General features: G+C 42.6%; 1 protein-coding gene across 3 annotated transcripts in view; it reads right to left on the bottom strand.

The window, feature by feature from the left end:
* The window catches only part of GRM1 (glutamate metabotropic receptor 1), a 289,991-nt gene extending 271,729 nt beyond the window's left edge, over positions 1-18,262 (bottom strand). Inside the window, exons 1-2 of one of the 3 annotated variants that reach the window (XM_038397490.2) lie at positions 17,783-18,262; positions 15,582-16,467 (exon numbers count right to left, since the gene is read on the bottom strand). In XM_038397490.2, coding sequence (XP_038253418.1) covers positions 15,582-16,344 — 763 coding nt within the window. In that variant the 5' untranslated portion in view covers positions 16,345-16,467; positions 17,783-18,262. The remainder of the gene's footprint in view (positions 1-15,581; positions 16,468-17,782) is intronic. The other 2 variants (XM_038397492.2, XM_038397489.2) reach the window with 2 other exon arrangements.
* Positions 18,263-24,414: the final 6,152 nt, after the last annotated feature.

Below are 24,414 nucleotides of genomic sequence, written 5' to 3'. Positions count from 1 at the left end.
GTGATCTACTATAACACCTAGAGATTCTTTTCAGTAGTAGCATCACTTAGCCTGTGATTCCCCATTTTATAGTTGTGCATTTGATTTTTTTTCCTTCCTAAGTGAAGTACTTTGCACTTGCTTTTATTGAATTTCACCTTGCTGATCTCAGACTAATTCTCCAATTTGTCAAGGTCATTTTGAATTCTAATCCTGTCCTCCAAAGTATTTGCGACCCCTCCCAACTTGGTTTCATCCAAAAATGTTATAGGAATACCCTCTGCTCCATTCTCCAAGTCATTATTAAAAATATTGAATAGTACCTCACTAAATACATCATCCCAGTTTGACAATGAATAACTATCATTGATAACTACTTTTTGAGTACAATCTTTCAGTTAGTTGTACATCCAACTTATAGGAGTTCCATCTAGACTTCATTTCCCTAGTTTGCTTATGAGCATGTCATAGAATCATAGAATATCAGGGTTGGAAGGGCCTCAGGAGGTCATCTAGTCCAACCCCCTGCTCAAAGCAGGACCAATCCCCAACTAAATCATCCCAGCCAGGGCTTTGTCAAGCCTGACCTTAAAAACTTCTAAGGAAGAAGATTCCACCACCTCCCTAGATAACTCATTCCAGTGCTTCACCACCCTCCTAGTGAAAAAGTTTTTCCTAATATCCAACCTAAACCTCCCCCCACTGCAACTTGAGACCGTTACTCCTTGTTCTGTCATCTGCTACCACTGAGAACAATCTAGATCCATCCTCTTTGGAACCCCCTTTCAGGTAGTTGAAAGCAGCTATCAAATCCCACCTCATTCTTCTTTTCTGCAGACTAAACAATCCCAGTTCCCTCAGCCTCTCCTCATAAGTCATGTGTTTCAGTCCCCTAATCATTTTTGTTGCCCTCCGCTGGACACTTTCCAATTTTTCCACATCCTTCTTGTAGTATGGGGCCCAAAACTCGACACAGTACTCCAGATGAGGCCTCACCAATGTCGAATAGAGGGGAATGATCACATCCCTCGATCTGCTGGCAATGCCCCTACTTATACATCCCAAAATGCCATTGGTCTTCTTGGCAACAAGGACACACTGTTGACTCATATCCAGCTTCTCATCCACTGTAATCCCTAGGTCCTTTTCTGCAGAACTGCTGCCTAGCCATTTGGTCCCTAGTCTGTAGCGGTGCATGGGATTGTTCCGTCCTAAGTGCAGGACTCTGCACTTGTCTGTGTTGAACCTCATCAGATTTCTTTTGGCCCAATCCTCTAATTTGTCTAGGTCCCTCTGCATCCTATCCCTATCCTCCAGCGTATCCGCCTCTCCTCCAAGTTTAGTGTCATCTGCAAACTTGCTGAGAGTGCAATCCACGCCATCCTCCAGATCATTAATGAAGATATTGAACAAAACCAGCCCCAGGATCAACCCTTGGGGCACTCCATTTGATACTGGCTGCGAACTAGACATGGAGCCATTGATCACTACCCATTGAGCCGGACAATCTAGCCAGCTTTCTATCCATTTTATAGTCCATTCATCCAGCCCATACTTCTTTAACTCGCTGGCAAGAATACTGTGGGAGACCGTGTCAAAAGCTTTGCTAAAGTCAAGGAACAACACGTCCACTGCTTTCCCCTCATCCACAGAGCCAGTTATCTCAAAGGGACTGTCATATGGGACTGTGTCAAAAGCTTTACTAAACCAAGATATACCACATCTCCTGCTTTGCCTCCATCCACTAGCCCAGAAATCCTGTCAAAAAAGGAAAGTAGATTACTTTGGCATGATTTGTTCTTGACAAATCCATGCTGGCTATTCCTTATAACCCTATTATCATCTTGACATTTACAATTTGGTTGCTCAATAATTTGTTCCAGTATCTTTCCAGGTATTTAAGTTAGGCTGACTGATCTATAATTTTCTCGGTCCTTTTTTATACATAGGTTCCCTCTTCTCCAATCCTCTGGAACCTCATCCATTCTTCATGTGTTCTCTAAGATACTAGTTAATGGTTCTGAGACAGCTTTAGTTAGTTCCTTAAGTATTCTAGGATAAATTTCATCAGGCCTTGCTGACTTGAATACCTCTAAATCATGCGGTCCATCAGGGTAATCCGATTGCGGGCTGTGAGACATTTTGCCGATGTTGACCATCTGCAGGCACAGCCCCCCGCAGGTCCCAGTGGCTACGGTTCTGTTCCTGGCAATGGGAGCTACGGGAAGCAGCGGCTAGCACATCCCTGCGGCCCACCGCTTCCTGCAGCTTCCATTGGCTGAGAACAGCGAACTGCAGCACTGGGAGCTGTGCAGGGACATGCCTGCGGATGGTCAGCCTCAGCAAAATGTCTCACGGCCTGCAATCTGAGTACCCTGATGGGCCGCATGCAGCCCACGGGACACAGGTTGCCCCGCACTGCTCTAAATTATCTAAAATATTCTTTAACCTGTTCTTTCCCTATATTGGCTTGCATTCCTTTCTTCTTGTTGTTAATATGAATTGTGTTAAGCATCTGGCACAATTATATTTTTTAGTGAAGACTGAATCATAATAGGTATTAAACACCTCAGGTTTCTTGAAGTCATAGTTATTAGCTCTCCTTCCCGTTAAGTGGAGGGCCTACACTTTCCTTCAACTTTCTCTAAATGTAAAGAACTTCTTCTTATTGCCTTTCATGTCCTTGCTGGGTGCAACACTTTTTGTACCTTAGCCTTTCTGATTTTGTCCCTGCATGCTTGTGCTACTCTTTTGAACTTCTCCTTAGCAAATTGTCCATACTTCCACTTCTTGTATGATTTATTTTTGATTTTCAGGTCTTTAAAGAGCTCTTGATGGAGCCATATTGGCCTCTTACTATTCTTCCTATCTTTCCTTCACATCGTGATAGTTTCCAGTTGTGCCTTTAATATTGTCTCCTTGAGAAACTGCCAGCTCTCCTGAACTACTTTATCCCTTACATTTTCTTCCTATGGTACCTTACCTAACAGTTCTCCGAGTGTGTTAATGTCTGCTGTTTTGAAATCCATTGTACTTATTCTGCCGCTCTCACTCCTTTCTTTCCTTAGAATCATGAAATCTGTCATTTAATGATCACTTTCACCTAGTCACATATATTGACTCATTAGAAGAGAGACAAGTAGATGTGACAAGGACATCATATTTTCAAGAAATGAATCTTTTCTGCATTGCCTAGATGAGAGAATATTAATATTGCTATTACATCAGAAGATAGCCATAGCAACATATACAGGGTGCTTCTAGATTGGTTGTATGCTAAGACTACTTGAAAATACCAATGTATGATGTATTCTGTGGTTAGCTTGAACAAATGTTTACAAATATCTACACTGTAGTCCAGCAAAATACTTGTATTAAATAATTCCTGGGAAACTGCTAGATCAAAAAAAATGCACCTACTATAGGTTCCAGTTTTCATTTCCCTCCCATAATGTTTACTTTATTTTGCATGTGCTGTCAGACAAATTATATCATTCTGGGTACAAAGTGATATCATAATCAGTGATACTGTGAGAATGATATAGATTAATCTTTTCATTCTGCTTATTGCTTTCTTCAGTTACATGAGCCATTGTTTATGTTATGATAAGAACAAATTTAGTGTAAAATCTCAACAAAGTGGAAAATACAAACATTGAACAATACTACATTGTGGATATGTTATAGCCGAGAGTGAGAGAAAATACATGCAGCAAAACCTGTGGTTGGTTGCTGTCTGAGTTCATTACTGAAACAAATTTTCCTGTACACCATACTCTCAAACTTCAGGACAGACTCAGACCCTGAGTCACTAATTCCAATGACTTTGGTATATCCAGAAAACTGTACTAAATACTAATTTTATTTTTTACTAAACTATGAGACCTACCATAATTGATTACCATTGGATCTCAGGTATATAACCCTCAGTTGTAGCAGCTCACCTCTAGTAGAATGGGTGCCATGAGAAAAAACACTACTCACTCTTTTCCCCCCTCTGTTAAACATTCCTCTTGCTTTCTGTTTCCCTCCATTAGGAAGACTAAAGCAGCTGGCATAAGGACACAATCATAAATGCCTACTACACCGTTATGGTCCTCAGACTTAAAATAGGACAAGGATGCAACCTCCCAGAGAAAGTGACACAGGTCAATAAGAGGCATAGATAAAATGAGGAGAGACAAGGAGAACAAGACATGAAATAATGAAAGGCATGAACAAGAATGTATAAATAAAGTCAACATGAGTAGCTTAATACTCTGAAATCTCAATATTTTTAAAAGCAATCCTTAAGGAGCAATTCTGTGTTTGTTTGCCCCTTGTTACTATACTGAAGTCAATGGAGTTATAGGAGCTATAATTCAGCATGAAATTCAATCCTGATAGTTAATGCCAAATAAAGATTATTGGAAGCTAATAAAATATTGCATAGAAATTGTAATCATAATAGAATAATGCTAGCTATGTAGATAATTTGGTCATGTGTTCTTTCCACATGAAATCAACATATTGTAAAGCATAATAGATCAGGCTACTTCAATTTTCTGATAAAGCTGCACACATAAACTAGTATTATGCTATCCTAAAATAAGCCTTACTCCCACCAGTCACATGATAAGGAGTAGGAATAGGGTTGGCCAAAATTTTTATATCAGACAGTTTTTAATGGAAAATTGGTGGTTTGATTAGACAATTTTTTTCACAAAAGTGTCTTTTTTCCACAGAAAATTTTGATACTTTGTTGAAAAACTGACAACCCAAAAATCAAAATATTTTGAACAAAAAAATTAAGCCAAAACACAAAATATTTCAATTTGGAAATGGTGCCTCATGGAAGATACAGTCCAGTTGCCTCCTGTCCCCATTCTCCTCCATAGGTTGGGCTCACTGGACAGACTACATCTCCGATGATGCACCATAGCCAGTTATCCCATGATGCACCATCTTCACTCTCCAAGAGGGAGACCATGGAGCCGTCTGACAAAAAGTCCAGCCTATAGAGAAGAATGGGAGCATGAGGCATCCAAACTAAAACTTCCATGAGGGAAATATTTTGGTTTTCAGCTGAAAATTTTCAATATTCAAATTTCCACCCAAAAATCCAAATTTTCTATGGAAAATTTAGACAAAAGTGATTTTTTTTCTTTATTTTCAGCTAAATTTTCTCCAGTGAAAAAACCTGACCAGCTCCTGTAGGGAATAACAACATACATAATAAATATCTGTTTTTAAAATCAACTTTGAAAGTTAATAATCTAACAGTTACAATAGCAGCGTAGGCACTAATTCATGGGTTGTGGGTGAAACTTCCCCTGGTAGAGGCGAGCTCCTTGTCCTGCAGCTAGTGGCTTTCTGTTACTTTCTTTGTTGGGCCTGTCCTGTAGTAGTTGACTTCTGGGCACTCTTCTGGCTCTGTCAATCTGTTTCTTCACTTCAGCAGGTGGGTATTGTAGTTGTAAGAATGCATGATAGAGATCTTGTAGGTGTTTGTCTCTGTCTGAGGGGTTGGAGACCTGTAGTAGGTGACCCAGAAGTCACTTACTACAGGACAGGCCCATCAAAGAAAGTAACAGAATGCCACTCACCGTCACCTTCAGCCCCCAACTAAATCCTCTCCAGCACATCATCAAGGATCTACAACCTATCCTGAAGGATGACCCATCACTCTCACAGATCTTGGGAAACAGACCAGTCCTTGCTTACTGACAGCCCCCCAACCTGAAGCAAATAGTCACCAGTAACCACACACTACACAACAAAAACACTAACCCAGGAACCTATCCTTGCAACAAAGCCCGTTGCCAACTGTGTCCACATATCTATTCGGGAACACCATCATAGGGCTATGTCGACACAGCCTTGTCGCTAAAATTCAGTGTGTGTAAACACTCTTTGTCAGCACTTCTGCCGACAAAATACTTCCAGTTCCACGAGTGGCATTAGCTTTGTCAGCAGGAGAGCACTCCTGTCAACAAAGCCATGTTCAGACTGCCACTTGTGTTGGCAAAACGTTTGTCTTTTATGGGGGGGCTTTTTTAAATACCGTGGAAAGACAAAAGTTTTGTCAACAACTTTGCAGTGTAGACATACCCCCAGGAATCCCCTCTGCTCACCTCCTCACTTCCCCTGTCTGCCACTGACTCCCCGCTCGCATTCTCTGACACACACAAACACCCCGCGGGGAGGGGAGGGGAGGAGAGACATGGCCGACTGCTGCAGGGACCTCCGAGGGGGGAAGGAGGTGGGATGGAGGAGAGGAGAGGAGAGGAGAGGAGAGGAGGAAGACTCACCTCAGGCAGCAGCAGCAAGCTGTGGGAGCCTCGGGGAAAGGTCAGAGCAGGGAGGGGAAGAGGCGGGGGGGCACCACGGCCCAGGTGTTGGGCAGCAGGGATGGTTGTGCTAGGGGAGGCAAAGCTTCCCCTTGCCTGTTATACCCGCCATCCACGCGCTAATTGTATTGTAAAGACTGCTTTAGCTTGGCTTTTCCTACAGAAGATTCAAATAAGAACCTTCTGGATCATGATCTGCTTTTATAAAGATCACCACATTAAGTACCCAGTCCTGATTCCAGATTCACAAGTGTGGAGCCTGGAAAAGGGAAGTACATAATCATTTGCAGGACTAGCATCATACAACACTCAAAACTGAAGCTTAACCCAGATGCTATTGTCCTCCAAAAGATGCTTTCTGACAGATGTTCTTATCCAATTTTACTGTTGTCAAATAGTCTCCCCTGGAAAGGTGTGTTTGATTTAGGGCTTCTCTATACATAAAACAATACAGCAGCACCCCTGCAGCTGTGCCACTGTAACGCTTCAGTGTAGCCACTACCTATGCCAATGGGAGGGGTTCTCCCATTGGAATAGGTAATCCATCTCCCTGAGAGGTGGTAGCTAGGTCGATGGAAGAATTCTTCTGTTGATTTGGTGCTGTCTACACAGGGACTTAGGTCAGCTTAACAACGCCACACAGGGGTGTGGACTTTTCACACCCCTAACCAACATAGTTAAACCAACCTAATCTTCTAGTGTAGACCAGGCCTAAAAGTGAGAGATTCCACCCCTCCCCTGCCCAATACAGTTATTCATCTACTATTATAAACTAGTGTATGTAGATGCATGGATACTGGGTTCACTACAGCCTTGTCAAACGCTGTAAAATGGTATTCATGAACATTCAGTCACATTTTGAAAAGCTGTCTGTTCAGCCAAATTCATGACCCTTTTTGTTTGCTTTTTACACGGGTGGATTTTTGTTTGTATAAATTTTGGGGGAATTGCTGTTTTGTACAAATACACCTATCCACATATTGATAAGAGTGTAAAACATTTGTCAAACAATTGCAAACAGTGAAGACATTTATAAAAATAAAAATCTGCGAACAATCTGCAGATAGAAAAAAGGGTTAAATTTACTGGATAATTTACTTGGGTAGAATAAAAGATGTGCATGAAAATCCTCAAATAAGTAGCTAAACACAATGCTGTTTGCCTACATGAAACTTTACACAACTTTCAGAGAACAGTGAGATCAATGTAGTTGCACACAGGGGCATCCTGTGGATCTGTAATACTGCCTGAGGAATCTTAGTACCATAATCCAACAGCCCAATATATGATATGAATGTTGGGCCCAATTCAATGCCCATTGAAGTCAATGGTTGTCTTTCAATTGACTTCCATGGGCATTGTATCAGGCCCAATATCTATCACCTGTGACTGCTGTGGATAATTTTATTCACTTCAGGTATGACCTTGCATCTTATCTATTTTAGCAATCAATATTTCTAAAGTGCCTACCACAGCAATACTCCACTGATTTCATAGGTAGTTTTGGATACATAAAGAATTCAAAAGGAGTACTTGTGGCACCTTAGAGACACAAGTACTCCTTTTTTTTTTGCAAATACAGACTAACACAGTTGCTATTCTGAAACCTGTCATAAAGAATTCAGGATCAGGTCCCTAATAATTAATGTTACTATAATGCCTCACCAGTTATTAATAAGCTACAAGTATTTTTATGCCATTCAATTGTTTAAAAACATGCATGAGAGAACAAAAACGAATATAAATTGCTCAGTCAGAAGGCCACAGTATTGTGTGACAAGTGGGATGCCTTTCAATGAAATGAAAGGCATGTCACACTGTGTTTTTGACTGAGGCAAGCCATGCAGCCAGTGGCAATTCACAGATGAAAAGAGAGCTTGTGCTACACAGTACTCTTCACTTCACTTCACTCTCCACATGTCACAAAATGCGACAAATACATATTAGAATCATAGAATATCAGGATTGGAAGGAACCTCAGGAGATCATCTAATCCAACCCCCTGCTCAAAGCAGGACCAATCCCCAGCTAAATCATCCCAGCCAAGGCTTTGTCAAACCTGACCTTAAAAACTTCTAAGGAAGGAGATTCCACCACCTCCCTAGGTAACGCATTCCAGTGCTTCACCACCCTCCTAGTGAAAAAGTTTTTCCTAATATCCAACCTAAACCTCCCCCACTGCAACTTGAGACCGTTACTCCTTGTTCTGTCATCTGCTACCACTGAGAACAATCTAGATCCATCCTCTTTGGAACCCCCTTTCAGGTAGTTGAAAGCAGCTATCAAATCCCACCTCATTCTTCTCTTCTGCAGACTAAACAATTCCAGTTCCCTCAGTCTCTCCTCAAAAGTCATGTGTTCCAGTCCCCTAATCATTTTTGTTGTCCTCCGCTGGACTCTTTCCAATTTTTCCACATCCTTCTTGTAGTATGGGGCCCAAAACTCGACACAGTACTCCGGATGAGGCTTCACCAATGTCAAATAGAGGGGAACGATCACGTCCCTCGATCTGCTGGCAATGCCCTTACTTATACATCCCAAAATGCCATTGGCCTTCTTGGCAACAAGGGCACACTGTTGACTCATATCCAGCTTCTCATCCACTGTAATCCCTAGGTCCTTTTCTGCAGAACTGCTGCCTAGCCATTTGGTCCCTAGTCTGTAGCGGTGCATGGGATTGTTCCGTCCTAAGTGCAGGACTCTGCACTTGTCTGTGTTGAACCTCATCAGATTTCTTTTGGCCCAATCCTCTAATTTGTCTAGGTCCCTCGGTATCCTATCGCTACCTTCCAGCATATCTACCACTCCTCCCAGTTTAGTGTCATATTTGCTTTGTATGTTGTATTATTTGGCTATACATAATTTGCGGTTACAAGAGTCACTAATGGGTAATGAAAAATGAGGGCACATATTAAATAGTGTGTATTGTATTGCCTTCACATGTGCATGTTGAGTCATCTGCTTGGAGACTGAAATTTCAGTCAGAGATAGTTTTATATGGTAAATAAAACAAATACCAATTACTAATAAAGCCATGTATGTTTGGGTTTCTGCTTATACATTATTTGTTAACTATGTTTCTCATTCTGGCTTTCTAACAAGGGCAGGGTTCCAACCAGTGACCCCAATCCTGCAACTAGCTCTCCGTGGGAGAGTCCTATGCATGGAGAGCCTGCATGGAGCTCTATTTACTTCAGTGAAATCCTGTATTGATGTACAGTCCACATGGAACTGCTTGCAGGATCTAGACAAGAATTAGTCACATTCACCACTGATGTCAGTGGTTGTAACTCGGCTGACGTCTATGGAAATTCTCCCACTTATTTTAACAGTCCATTTGGACCCTAGATTTATATACACCCATGACTATAAGCTTTTACCTCTACTTGTACATGTATTAATTCATCTTGAATGTACACCCTTCTGGAAGAAATCCCTTAAAGTTTAGTTTATTTTCTAAATATTAAATTCGTTTTAGTGTTTGTGAAAGAAGCCAGGTTGACGTATCTACAAACTGAAAGTCTCTATTTCTCCACAGGACAGATGCAACACTGTTGGTGAATGTGCAAACTTCCCCACACTACTCTACCAATGTGCCTCAACACTGACATGAAGAGATCACCTCTAGAAGAGAGAAGGTATTATATTTAAGTATCCAAGTCGAGTCAATTTCTGCCCTTTCTGCTGAGACTGCAAGCAGGGATGTTAATTAGTACCATCTGTGATGGTGGTTTTTGTGTTGTGAACACCTGTCAGCTAGAAAATATACAGAGACCACAACTAATTTCTCATATGCCGGTCAGCATTAGAAATGACTGTCCATCACTGATGGCCTAGTCTGTATTTAAATCAATGATCTAGATGAGAACATACCTGCATTCTGTTAAAGCTGTCAATCCCCTAAGCCTTCCAATCTCCTAAAATACCTTTGTTAATGGAAGTTACCATAAGTAGCCAGACACCTAAACTTTCCATGGCCTTAGTTTTTTCTGACTGAGAAACCAAGGCAAGATTGCCTTAATATTAAGAACTCTGTGTTCAAAATAACATTTTAAAGACATTTTCATATAGCTTGTTTAGAAAACCCAGCTCTTTTGACTTGGTTTTAAAACAATTTGTATTGACACAGAAAATCTGTTGTAGCATACTGGGACTGTGGGATGTACAAATCTAAAAGCAGGAGGATAATAGAGAAAAATAGAAGCAACTGGCACAAATGAACCCAGTGTGCCAACTCACAAATGTGAAACCTAGGAATATTGCTGAAATGGCAGGTGTAGAAGTTAGATGAGACCACATCCTCTACTTTTAATTAAAAAACCTTTATAATCATGCCAAATATTTCATTAGTTAATGTTAAGCCTTATTCATAGATTATAAAGTTAAAAGGGACCGTTGTAATCATCTAGTCTGACCTTCTGTATATAACAGACCATAAAACTGCCTTGAATGAATTCCTGTTTGAACTACAGCATACTTTTAGAACTGTGGTTTTCAACCTTTTTTCATTTGCGGACCCCTAAAAAATTTCAAATGAAGCTTTTGGAAATTTTAGACAAAGTCTAAATTGAAAGTTGAAAGTCTGAGTTGAAAACCACTGCTTTAGAAGAACTGTTCAAGGAAGAATCCAGCACAAGGGTGGGCAAACTATGGCCTGTGGGCCACATCCAGGAAACAGGGAGCGGGGGGGGGTTGGATAAGGGGGTCTCAGGGGGTCAGGGATGACAGGGAGAAGGGGGGGTTGAATAGGGGGTGGGGTCCTGGGGGAGGTTGGGGCGGGGAGTCTCAGGAGGGGGTGGTCAGGGGACAAGGAACGGGGGGGTTGGATGGGTGGGAGGTTCTGAGGGGGGCAGTCGGGGCAGGAAGTGGGAGGGGTCAGATAGAGGGCAGGGGCCAGGCTGTTTGGGGAGGCACAGCCTCCCTACTGGCCCTCCATACCGTTTTGCAACCCTGATGTGGCCCTAGGACCAAAAAGTTTGCCCACCCCTGATCCAGCACAATCCTTGGCAAGTTGTTCCAAATTGTTAATTATCCTCATGTTTAAAAATGTGTGCCCTATTTCTAGTCTAAATTTGTCTAACTTCAATTTTCAGCATTGGGTCTTGTTATACTTTTTTTCCCATTAGATTGTAGAGCCCTTTATTATCAAATTTCTGCTCCCCATGAAGGTACCTAAAGATTGTTATCATGTTATCCCTTAGCCTTCTCTTGGTTAAGCTAAACAGATTGAGCTCTATGAGTCTCTCACTTTAAGGCATGCTGTCCAGTCCTTTAACCATTTTTGTGGTACCTTCTCTGAACCATCTCCAATTTACCAAACATCCTTCTTGACCTGTGGATACTTAGAGTTAAGCATGTACTTAAGTACTTTTCTGAACAGAAATCCTTTTCTGAATCATCCCTAAAAGTTGAGAGGATGCATGTGCACATAAAAAAAACCCCACCACCACCACCAACCCTGCACATTGAATACTCTTTGAAGGTTCCTGGAAAAAAACAATAGCCTAGAAAATATCTTGCAACTATTATATGGCCATACAAATTTGCCTAGGTAGATGTGCTGAAAATAATGTACTTTCCTGATGTGCAACTGTGTTCGAGACACATAATCAAGCAAAATGACTTGCCCTTTTCTTGCCTGGCTGGCTTTATGTGTCAATTTTAGTCTACAATGATTTTTTTCCAGTGGAATTATATATACCTTTGAAAATAAAATAGTAATTTGTACCTTATTACAATATTTATGTATTCCTAAAAGCAATGTTGCACAAGACAGATATTCCATATCTTCATGAGATCCATCTCCCATGAATGTGCAGGGATTTTATGCAGGTAAATGCCATGCCAGAAGTTGCATATGTCCTGCGCTCTGGTGGAGAATAAACCTCTATGTGTTTAATGAACAGAAGAATATGTTCTCAAGGACTACAAAAAAGACAATCTATTACAAACTGGATTGCTTTGCCTGTCCTCATTGTCACTATTTACCAGATGTGATAAACTAATTAGAAGCCATTTTATATAGTCAACAAATTTCTGTGTATAGCTCACAAACTTCAAGTGCTAATTATTTATGATCATTATTAAAAGATTATTCTATCTATACACAATCATATTGTTTGTTTGCTTGAACTGTTCTGGGCAGCTATGTCTGAAGGTGACACTGCAAGAGAACAGAAATGGCTTAGAGTATCAAAGAAGGACTATGGAGACTCTAATTTCTAGGTTACCTATTTGAATCCAGACTAGGTTGGTACTGCCTGAAGAATACTGCTATCTGACAACTGTTGAGTGGTTATGTCAAATGAATTGGTGATCTCATTTCATTTCCTTGTGCCCAGGTGTCTACAATGATCTGAGGCATTGGGGGCCAAAGATTGATTTGACATGAGAAGGGAACAGTTGTCCAACTCCCAGGGGTGGTCCACCCAGGTCTTAAGCTCTTTGGAAAGTCAGTATGATGGAAGTTTGCACTGATACTGCCTGTGTATTTTGGAAGAAATGTGTACACTTTTCAGAGTCCTATGTAGAGGGCGGTGCCAAGCCACAATGCCACAACCCACAATCTGCCCTAAGCATGATGTGCATAGGAGTTGTATATATGGTAGATACTGCAAGGATGGTGTAGATTCTGTTGCACTAGCCCTGCTCTGTGAGCTGGTGTGGAAACAAATATGAAGAAGCCCCTGTTCACAGGGACTGGTACTGAGAGTGGCCTTTGTGTTGGTTATGCAAAGTAGGAAAGTGCTTTGCATGCCACAGGCATTGGGAATGGGAAGAGGGAAGCATTCTCACAATCTAGATAGATCTCAGTTAATGCATAGGATTTTAAACTGTAGAAAAGTAAAGGCAACACTGTTCCTGAACAGTAATTTCACCTTAAAAGGGTGAGGGAGGGAATATTTTCATACTTTATAAATTGGTATTCTATAGTTCTTCTGGAAAAGAGCTCAACAAATATGTACTTCTGCTACTAAATATAATTTATATTTTAATTGGATTTAGAGACAATCTTTAGAGACTGTGTGTGTGTGTGTGCGTGTGCACGCATGTGCAAAAGGGAGTAATGAAAGCTGAGTAATCTGACAAATGATCCCTTGATACTGCAGAAGAATTTATCACACTGTGAAACAGAATTAGTTCAACATTTCCAAAAGTATCACCCTGGATATCAGAAAAATATCCTGCAAGAAGTACTCCTTGTCAGTCAATAAGGTATTTTAAAAAGTGATAGCTAATTAAAAGTTCTTGCATGTAATGAGTGAAATTGCTACCATGAAAAGTCTCCTATATCATAATTAAAAAAATAAATAACTTTAATAATCTATTCTCTTTCCCAAGAGGGAAGATAACTCCCATTAATGTTAATGGGAGTTACATATGCACATAGAAGTAGAACAGATTCCTGAGGGGCAGATCCACAAATGGTGTAAACTGGCATAGCTCCACTGAAGTCAATGGAGCTATGACAACTTACACCAGATGAGGAGCTGCCTCTTCCTGTGTATTTTCACTCTGATCTGTCACAAAATATAATCATATCTACTAGCATCCAAGAATTTTAGTATCTCAGGTTCCACCCTGTACATCAGTTTGTTTTTTTCATCTGTGACAGGGCACAAAATGAACTGCAAATGTCAGGTCATTGTTCCCTGCTCCAACATTTTTCAAAATTGCAGCACTTTCATGTTTCGTATGTCCAGGTTAATCCAATTCACCTTTGAATGTGACATTTGCAAGTCTTACTGATGATTTCTTTCTTTCATGATGGCAATATATGTTTTCAGCTGTTTACATTTGGCCAGACCTTTGAGCACAAAGTTGCGTATTTAGTTCATTAATTTAAAGGGAATCATAAATCAGATTTACATATGGATTTACTTGGCTAAACATATTAACCTGTGTGCTGCGATGAAAAAAAAATCAGGTTTGTCATTTACTATGTAAAAAATTGGTGTTCAGCAGCATGACTGGACAATAGAAATGTCACAATATTGTATTGAAAGGGCTTTCTTCTTGTATAAGTTAGCTGCTTATATAAATTTGGTTGTATTTGACAAAAACAATGGTCTATCTATAAAACTGTGCTTCCAGTTTTAAATAGTGTGATCTTACAATTCCTTCACTTACTAGTTTAAAGTTAATTAAACTTGTTGAATACAAATTGTCTCTATATAGTAAGATTTTTACTTATGTTCATATAATAGTAACACTTTCCTGAATATTAGAACTATGTGCCTGTCAAATAGCATGGACCTCTATACACTTACTTCATTGCAAAACATTTCTGTAACATATATTAGAGCAGTGCCTTCAGGATTCAGTCCTCTGTGTGTATAGTCCCAGAAATTAATTTACAGTATTAATAGAGAACAAATATAGTGCCAAATCCTGGAGTTCTTGTTCAATTTTGACTCAGTTCTCACTCATTGACATCAGTGACTATTCTGCCTGAATAAAAACTAAGCAACCCTACAGGATTTGTCTCAGAGAAAATCTGTACACTTCATAACAACTGGCAGTCTCTCTTTAAGAATGATTTTTATACCATGATTAACTTCAGCTCTAGATTCTCACATCAATTACCTTTTTAATTCGAAATTAAAGTCTAAAATGCAAGAAGGAGAAATCTTTCCATGTATGAGAAGTAAAGGGACAGGGTCAAACCTAAAAGTCTTGGGTATGTCTAATTGTGCCAGTGCTTTTCCTCTGAACTTAAATAAGGTCTAATACTTAACCACATCTGGTCTGTCGCTTGAACACAAGTTGGGACACTATCTAACAGTTTGTTCTGCGCTAACTTCCCTGGTTGAAGAGAAACACTGTTCAGATCCCACAGTGGTGGAGTGTGTGTATGGGGGGATGGAGGGGGAAGACTGCATTATTTTCCATTTATTTTTTCAAGAAAGCTAGGTTACTAATAAAAAAACAATTGCTGTTGGTACCCCTGGAGTGGAGTTGACTTGCCTGGGGAAACAAGGCAAACAAATAGTCTACCACAATCTAATTGTTCAAATTAAGCGTCAAGGACTCCGTCTCTCCTTAGTGGAAAGCACTCGTCTACATTAATCAGTTAGATGGTCGCTGCTAGTGACCTAGGAGCAAGAGAACCACCTAAATGACAAACCCGTGTAGCACGCCATGCAGTGGTGTTACAGCTTGCCACCAGAAGCTTATGGCTGGCTCTCTGGGTATGGGGGAAAGAGCGGCTAAAAGGGGTGGGAAGGAAAATCCACTAGCCTGATTCTAAGTGAGTTGCTTTTCCATACTTACCTTCTGTATGTACTGCGGATACATAGGTCCAATTGTAGCGTTTGACTATATCAAGCATGGCCCTGGCTTGCAGAGTGTCAGAAGGGACCACCCTCAAGAAGTATTTGTATAAAGTTTTGTCGCTCAGGTCGATGCTCGTTGCAGAATAAGCGATCTGAGGGATGTCAAAGAGCTGGAGCAGGTTTTGAACTTGGATAGCAACCGAGCTGGAGCCTGGACCAATCACCCCAGCAATGGGTTTTTTGGTCCTGCTCTGATGTTGGGGTAGAGAGTCAGGCACACATCGACTGATCCCGTCTTTCTCATCTCTTATGGAGATCAGGGAGTCTCTTATAAACTCAATGCTCTGCTCCAGTGCTACGGAAGAGTGCCAGCAGGAATCTCTGATTTCACTGCCCAGCGTGATGTTGGGCAACAGGACTGGGTCTGAGTTAATTTTATCCAAAGTGTGAAACATGGCTTCGACTCTCTGGATGCCATATTGCTCTCTGATCTCCCCACACTTCCTCTCTGGCACTTTCTCGGCTGGCGGTTGATGATGGACCGAGAAGAGGGCACCTATAATGACATCTCCGTCCATTCTGGCTACCGATCGCTGCGAGGAAGCCCCCGACAGCAGAATCTTCCTGCCAGTGTTTTGGGGGAGAATATCCATCTCCAGGAAGATAGCAGGGAAAAACACCAGCACCACTCCAATCATTTTGTTACAGGATGTCATCCAAATGCAGGTTACAAATTTCATGGGCTCCTCCTGTCTGCACATTGTTAAAGGAAATACCAGCCTCTCGCCTGTCACTTGTCAAGTGGCTCTAAATCCCATTACGGCATAGCCTTAAACAAGTGGCTCTCAGGTGCAAAAGGAGTCATCGTAGTACTGAAGTGTATCCTGTTGATATAGGAAGAAGGAATAACACACATTTGTTAGAGAAAACTGTGTCAGGGCAGCAATCAATAGAAATCAGTTTACTCTTAAAAGGGTTTGGAGAAATAAATATTTTTGTAAGTGTGCAAATCAGAAGAGGTTCTCAAATGTAAGTTTCAAGGAAGAATATATACATAGACATACAGATGTGTTTAAGACAAGGAGGCGGCTGCCTGTACCTTTGAAACTATTGATAGAATAGCTGACAGGTTTTAAAACTTTTGTAAGCCAGTTAATCAGATAAAAATCTTATCATCGCCTCAGTGGTCGCCATATCAGAAAGGAGGGGAGAGGGTTTACTTCACTCATTATCATTTGAAAACATCATTTGGAGGTGAAGAATCCACTTTCAAAGAAAGAGAGAGAGAAATCCGCCTTTCCAGTGAAGGAAAATGTCATTTAAAGGTCAGAGGAGACAAAAAAATAAATCCATTACAGCTTCGATTAACTTTTGGGGGTTTCAGGGGAAAATTCCACAAGAGACACATATATGAAAGCCGGGGGAAATACATATTAGTTACTAAGGCAACCACAGATAAAGTAGTGATGTGCTTTCTTGGCATGCCTGCCTTGCCTGCAGACTTTGGGCACCCAGAGGTGTGGAGCCAGGCGATTCCAGCGGAAGTAGTTGAATGTGGTTTAAAGGCGATCGGGTGCCGCGAGGGGAGGCAGGAGGACTGACTTGCTGAGCCGGGCTTGGGCTCCCCGTTGCAAGGCGAGGATGGCTCTGGTTTCAGCACCCAGGACAGCGCACGGGAGAGCCAGACCCCGCGGCAGCCCGCCCCGTCCCTTTCCCTCCTGCCACGGCGACTCGCCTTCCCCCCAAACTTCTCCGCTTCTCTGCCTTTGTGGCAGAGCCAAGATCTCGCACGCTGTCACAACCCCTCCCCCCCAACACACAGACAGACAAACCCCCACTTGCGGCAGCCCATCCTTCCCGAATGGCTTCGCTCGCCAGAATGAGGGTCCGGGGAAGGGGGGAGGGGGGAGGTCTCTTGAGCAGCGAGCCAGGGCTTCGCCCCTCGGGTCTCTCCCCCTTTCTTGAAGGATGGAGAAAGGGGGGCGAGGGAGAACGAGGGGGGGGGGAAGATCCTCTGAGGAGCCACCAGTCCCGATTCTCCCTCCTGATTCTACGGCCACACACAAGAGGCGTCTCAAACTGGCCCGAAAGCCAGACAGACCTGGAATGTGTCGCCTGAGTGTCTTTAGTCTGGATCGTTTGTCTGCAGCGTTACACCTTAAGTCTTGGTCTATTTGTAGGATTAAACTTGAGACGTACCTGAAGCAGTGAGACAGTTCGCTCCTTCCTTGGTCAAAGCAGTCATTGGCAGTTCTCCTGCTAACATGAGCTTTAGCACTAATACAGTCAGATGGGAGGATATGGGCTGTACGCTAGTGCCCTCTTTCTTCAACACTGTTTTACCGCAAGAAAAAAAAACAAACAACCAAAAAAAAAAAAAAACCAACAAAAACAGGTCATTCAAGGCTCATCCATTATCTCATACATAAAGATCAGTCATTTCTCCCCCCTCCTTAATTTCTTTAGCTATTGTCTGGTTATCAAGAAAAGAAATGTAGCTCAGAAAACAGCCTTGCTGGAGAGTTGTGTTTTGTCTGACTTTCAGCTAATTCATTACCTCCTTGTCACATAAACAAATGAAAACAGAGTATGATGCTTGGAGCGGGTGGGGGGGAACCTGATTCAAAGGTATTTGATGCACATAAATGTGCAAGTCTGACTCGTTTGGAAGGTTTCTTAATGTCCGCTGTTGAAATAAAAACTAGTGGAACAAGATAAATCAGTTGTAAAGAGAAAGAAATTGAGATTCGAGTTTTCAGGTCAAGATAAATCTAAATCAAGCACGTTAGAGTCATGGCAGATTATAATAATGCCAGACTGAATAATCATAATTCAGACGACCGGCTTGCATCACCGCCACCAGTCTCGGGTGTTTTAGTTTACTGTGTGGAAGTTAAAGTTAAATCTCTATCCCTCAGGGAACTCTATAGTCTGTGGAAGTTGGAATTTGTCCGTTTTTTTTTTAAAAAGACAAGGACATGTATTTAACTACTGAACATTCAGATACTGTTTCATGGTGAATACTGTTTAATTGCTTTCTTTTTCCTGTGTAATATCTGCTCTTTCCCATTGGCACAACTGATTATGTACTATGTTGCCTATTTATTTGTGACACATTCATTATTAAAGACCTAGTATAACATATAAATGCAACCACAACAAACCTTGGTACACACTTTTTGCTATAATTTATGACAGTAAGAGCAAATGAGTTATATAAAATAATAACCGATCATATGCTGTGTTACCAAATCAGGAGGCAATAAATTACGGAATGGCAGAATCCTTGAGTCAGAGGCTCATGGCTGCTTTCCCTTCCAGGTATATATGTAAGGTTTCATGTGTGTGCCCATATAGGGTATATATACACACACTCTACATTATACAGGCACCTGTAGTGACTCTATTATTCGAGTTGCATTCAGACTTGCACTTAAAAAAACAGTAATAAATTCCTTTTGTTTCACATTTGAATAATTCAATGCAAAATAATCCAATTTTGGCACAATAAGCTTTCAAAAGACAACTGGTCTATTTATATAACTGTTTAAGTAAAATATTTACTACCACTAACTTTGACAGAGGAAACACTTTAAAATGTTTTAAATATTGCCCTGTTCTCGTCAACACTCCTTTGAGTTCCTCCAGCTGAACAATCACAGACCCCCATAAATGTCAAACTTTACACATACACAGACTATGATGATATTTCAGACACAGATTATGCCTGAACCTTTTACAAAGACTTATTCCTCTAAGGCCTGGTCTACACTACTGGGTTAGGTCAAATTTAGCCACATTCAGTCAATTTTAAAATGAATGCATCCACTCAACCAACCCGGTTCCGTCGACTTAAAGGGCTCTTAAAATCAACTTCTGTACTCCACCCCGGCGAGGGGAGTAGCGCTAAAATCGACCTTGCTGGGTCAAATTTGGGTAGTGTGGATGCAAATTGATGGTATTGGCCTCCAGGAGTTATCTCAGAGTGCTCCATTGTGACCCCTCTGGACAGCACTTTGAACCCCGATGCACTAGCCAGGTATTCAGGAAAAGCCCCAGGGAACTTTTGAATTTCATTTCCTGTTTGGTCAGCATGACGAACTCAGCAGCACAGGTGACCGTGCCATCTCTCCAGAATAGCAAATGAGTTCCAGCATGGACTGAAAGGGAGACACTGGATCTGATTGCTGTATGGGGAGAAGCATCTGTGCAGGCAGAACTCCAATCAAAAAGAAGAAATGTAAATATATTTGCCAAAATCTCACAGAACATGTTGGAGAGAGGCTACAACAGGGACACACAGCAGTGCCATGTGAAAGTCAAGGAGCTGAGGCAAGCCTATCAAAAGACAAAGGAGGCAAATGGTCACTCCAGGTCAGAGCCCCATACATGCCACTTCTATGGTCAGCTGCATGCCATTCTAGGAGGGGACCCTACCACTACCCCACCACTGTCTGTGGACACCTGCAAGGGGGGAGTCTCACGCAACAGGGAGGAGAATTTTGTGGATGAGGAGGAGAATGTGCAGCAGGCAAGCGGTGAATCTGTTCTCCCCAGCAGCCAGGACCTTTTCATCACCCTAGAGCCAATACCCTCCAAAGGTGGGATCTCCGACCCTGAAGCTGGAGAAGGCACCTCTGGTGAGTACTACAGTACAGGGTTTAAAAGCAATAGTGTTTAATGTTTCATTTGCCCTGAAGAATTGGGATGCATTCACGGCCAGTACAGCTACTGGAAAAGTTTGTTCATATGTCTGGGGATAGAGCGGGAATCCTCCAGGGACATATCCATGAAGCTCTCCTGGAGGTACTCTGAAAGTATTCTGGAATCATTGCAGTACAAAGCATGGAAGCGAATGATCCTGGGTTTTGGCCGCATTCAAGCAACATTCAGTCTATATCTTTCTGTGTTAGCCTCAGGAGAGTGATATCATTCATGGTCACCTGGTTGAAATAGGGGAATTTTTGTAAGGGAACAGTAAAAGGACCCTGTTCATTCTGGGCTGTTTGCGCTTGGCTAAAAGGGATCATCCCAGAGAATAGCCATGCAGTGGGGTGTGGGGAGGTGTGTGCTGCACATCCACCTGAAAACCACAGCACCTCCTTTTAAATGTGAAACCGAACCCATTGCTTTCTATGGGAAAGGATGGCGCTGCAGTTTGCAACCATTCCCACATGTTATGCATAAGAAGCCAACCCCACGTATCCTTTGCCTTACCATGGATGCATGGAAACTGAATTCTGTTGCCCAGCCGTGTGTGATGTGTCACTATACCAGCAGGTGCTCAATATAAAAGGCAAAATGTGACCCTGTATCTAATGCACATGTGCTGTCTGCTGTGAATTGCTTGATTCACTGTGAAAGAGTCTCCCTTTTGTTCTCAGAAATGTATCATCTTAAATTTTACTTTCTCTTTTTATCTCCCCCCAGGTGCAAATGTTTCTACGCTCCCCCTATCATCTCCATCCTTGAGGTTATCACAGATTAGAAGGAGAAAAAAAATGCACTTGTGATGACATGCTTTCCGAGCTCATGCAGTCCTCCTACACTGATAGGGCACAGCTGAATGCATGGAGGCATTCAGTGGCAGAGGCTTGGAAAGCATTAAGCGAGCGTGAAGAGCAGAGGCAGGAGTGCGAAGATTAGAGGCAGGAGGTGATGCTAAAGCTAATGCGGGAGCAAATGGACATGATGAAGCGTATGGTGCAGCTGCAGGAAAGCCAACAAGAGCACAGACCCCCGCTGCATCCATTTTACAACCGCCTGACCTCCTCCCCAAGTTCCATATCCTCCTCACCCAGACACTCAAGAATGCGGGGGGGGGAGTGTGGAGGCTTTGGGCAGCCAGAGGATGGCCCAAGCAACAGAAGGCTGTCATTCAAACAGTTTGATTTGTAGTGTGACTACAATAAGCAATGTGGCCTTGTCCTTCCCTCCTCCCCCACCCCACCCAAACTACCTTGTCAGTTATCTCCCTTTTTTAAAAAATTAATAAAGAAGGAATGCATGGTTTCAAAACAATAGCTACTTTATTTCGAAGGGGGGAGGGGGTTGGCTTACAGGGAATTAAAATCAACAAAGGGTGCAGGTTTGCATCAAGGAGAAATACACACAACTGTCACACCAAAGCCTAGCCAGTCATTAAACTGGTTTTCAAAGCCTCTCTGATGCGCAGTGCGACTTGCTGTGCTCATCTAATCGCCCTGGTATCTGGCTGCTCAAAATCAGACGCCAAGCGATTTGCCTCAACCTCCCACCTCGCCATAAACGTCTCCCCCTTACTCTCAATGATATTATGGAGCACATAGCAAGCAGCAATAACAATGGGAATGTTTCAGAGTAGCAGCCGTACTTGTGGCACCTTAGAGACTAACAAATTTATTTGAGCATAAGCTTTCATGGGCTACAGCCCACTTCCTCGGATGCATAGAATGGAACATATAGTAAGAAGATATATATACATACAGAGAACATGAAAAGGTGGAAGTTGCCATACCAACTGTAAGAGGCTAATTAATTAAGATGAGCTATTATCAGCAGGAGAAAAAATACGTTTGTAGCGATAATCAAGATGGCCCATTTCAGACAGTTGACAAGAAGGTGTGAGGATACTTAACATGGGGAAATAGATTCAATTTGTGTAATGACCCAGCCACTCCCAGTTGCTATTCAAGCCCAAGTTAATGGTATCTAGTTCGCAAATTAATTTTAGTTGGTTGCGCTGAGGTCTGAACTAGTCAGCAGACAGTGACAGCGATCTTTTAAATGTCCAAAGGCACATTCTACTACCATTCTGCTCTTTCTCAGCCTATAGTTGCACTGCTCCTTACTACTGTCCAGGCTGCCTGTGTATGGCTTCATGAGCCGTGGGAGCAAGGGGTAGGCTGGGTCCCCAAGGATAACTATTGGCATTTCAAAATCCCCCACGGTAATTTTCTGGTCTGGGAAGTAAGTCTCTTCTTGCAGCTGCTCGAACAGCCTCGAGTTCCTAAAGATGCAAGCATCATGCACCTTTCCCAGCCATCCCATGTTGATGTTGGTGAAACATCCCTTGTGGTCTACCAATGCTTGCAGCACCATTGAGAAATGCCCTTGTGGTTTACGTACTGGTTGGCAAGGTGATCCAGTGCCAAAATAGGGATATGCATTCCATCTATTTCCCCACCACAGTTAGGGAAACTCATTGCAGCAAAGCCATCCAGTAAGACCTGCACATTTCCCAGAGTCACTACCCTTGATAACAGAATGTCAATGATTGCATTGGCTACGTGGATCACAGCAGCCCCCACAGTAGATTTGCCCACTCCAAATTGATTCCCGACTGACCGGTAGCTGTCTGGTATTGCAAGCTTCCACAGGGCTATCGCCACTCGCTTCTCAACTGTCAGGGCAACTCTTATCTTGGTATTCCTGCGCTTCAGGGTCGGGGAAAGCAACTCACAGAGTTCCAGGAAAGTGGCCTCATGCATGCAAAAGTTTCTCAGCCACCGTGAATCATCCCATACCTGCAACACTATGCAGTCCCACCAGTCTGTGCTTGTCTGCTGGGCCCAGAATCAGCGTTCCACTGTATCAACTAGCCTCACTGCCACCATGATATCCCAATTGCCACAGCCCGTGCTTTCAGGAACACCTGTGTCCATGTCCTCATCAAAATTGTCCTCGTGCTGGCATCTCGTAGCCCGGTTCTGCATATACTCCAGGATAATGTGTGAGGTGTTTACAATGCTCACAACAGCAGCGGTGAGCTGAGTGGGCTCCATGCTTGCCATGGTATGGCATTTGCAGAAGAGCAGAGTTGCAGCGGAAGCAGTGGATGATGACAGATGCCATGAGAATAGATATTTATACAGAATGATGAGAGGACCTGCAAAGTGGATTCATGGCACCAGGAGAGCAGGAGAGCAGAGTTGCAGAGGAAGCAGTGAATGATGACGGTTAGCAGTCGTATTGCACCGTCTGCTGACAGCAGCACCCAGGACACAACAGCAACAGTGATGGTGAGCTGAACTGAGCGGGCTCCATGCTTGCCGTGGTATGGCATCTGCATGGAAAAAAGGCGCAAAACGATTGTCTGCCGTTGCTCTCACAGAGGGAGGGGTGACTGGTGACATGTACCTAAAACCACCAGCGACAATGTTTTTGCCCCATCAGGCATTGGGAACTTATCCCAGAATTCCAATGGGCAGTGGAGACTGCAGGAACTGTGGGATAGCTACCCCCAGTGCACCATTCTGTAAGTCGATGCTAGCCACGGTAGTGAGGACGCACTCCACCAACTTGATGTGCTTAGTGTGGACATACACAATCGACTGTATAAAATCAATTTCTAAAAATCGACTTCTATAAAATTGACCTAATTTCGTAGTGTAGACACATCCTAAAATTCAGGATAACCTTAGTCTTGCTACGATTAGCTAACAGAACAGTCAAGTCCCATCACCCAGTTCTGTTCTCTGATGCTACCAGCCTCACTTCCTAATTTACCAGCTCTATGCAGCACAGAGTCCCTGGGGAGACAGAGAGGTGGGCTGGCCAGCAAGGAGGATGCATGGGGAATAGGGGTAGGTTCAGGCATATGGAAGAAATGAGACTATGGAGGTGGGAGGAAAAGAGATCTAGGCTCTCTGAAGAAATGGGGTTTCAGTTGTCAGGGGCAAAAAAAGACAGCAGCTCTGGTGAACTCTTCTAGTGCCAATGCCTCAGCACAAAGGCTCTCAGCTTTTTCCCACCCTAGTCCTTCCACACAACCCTGGTTCTTTCCACCCAACTTCCACAACCAAAAGCCCCTCCTCCCATAAACTCGCCACACTTGAATACCTCCCCTCCCT

Source organism: Dermochelys coriacea, chromosome 3, assembly GCF_009764565.3.
Source record: "Dermochelys coriacea isolate rDerCor1 chromosome 3, rDerCor1.pri.v4, whole genome shotgun sequence".
Taxonomy (NCBI): domain Eukaryota; kingdom Metazoa; phylum Chordata; order Testudines; family Dermochelyidae; genus Dermochelys; species Dermochelys coriacea.
This window is presented reverse-complemented; position numbering and strand designations above follow the sequence as displayed.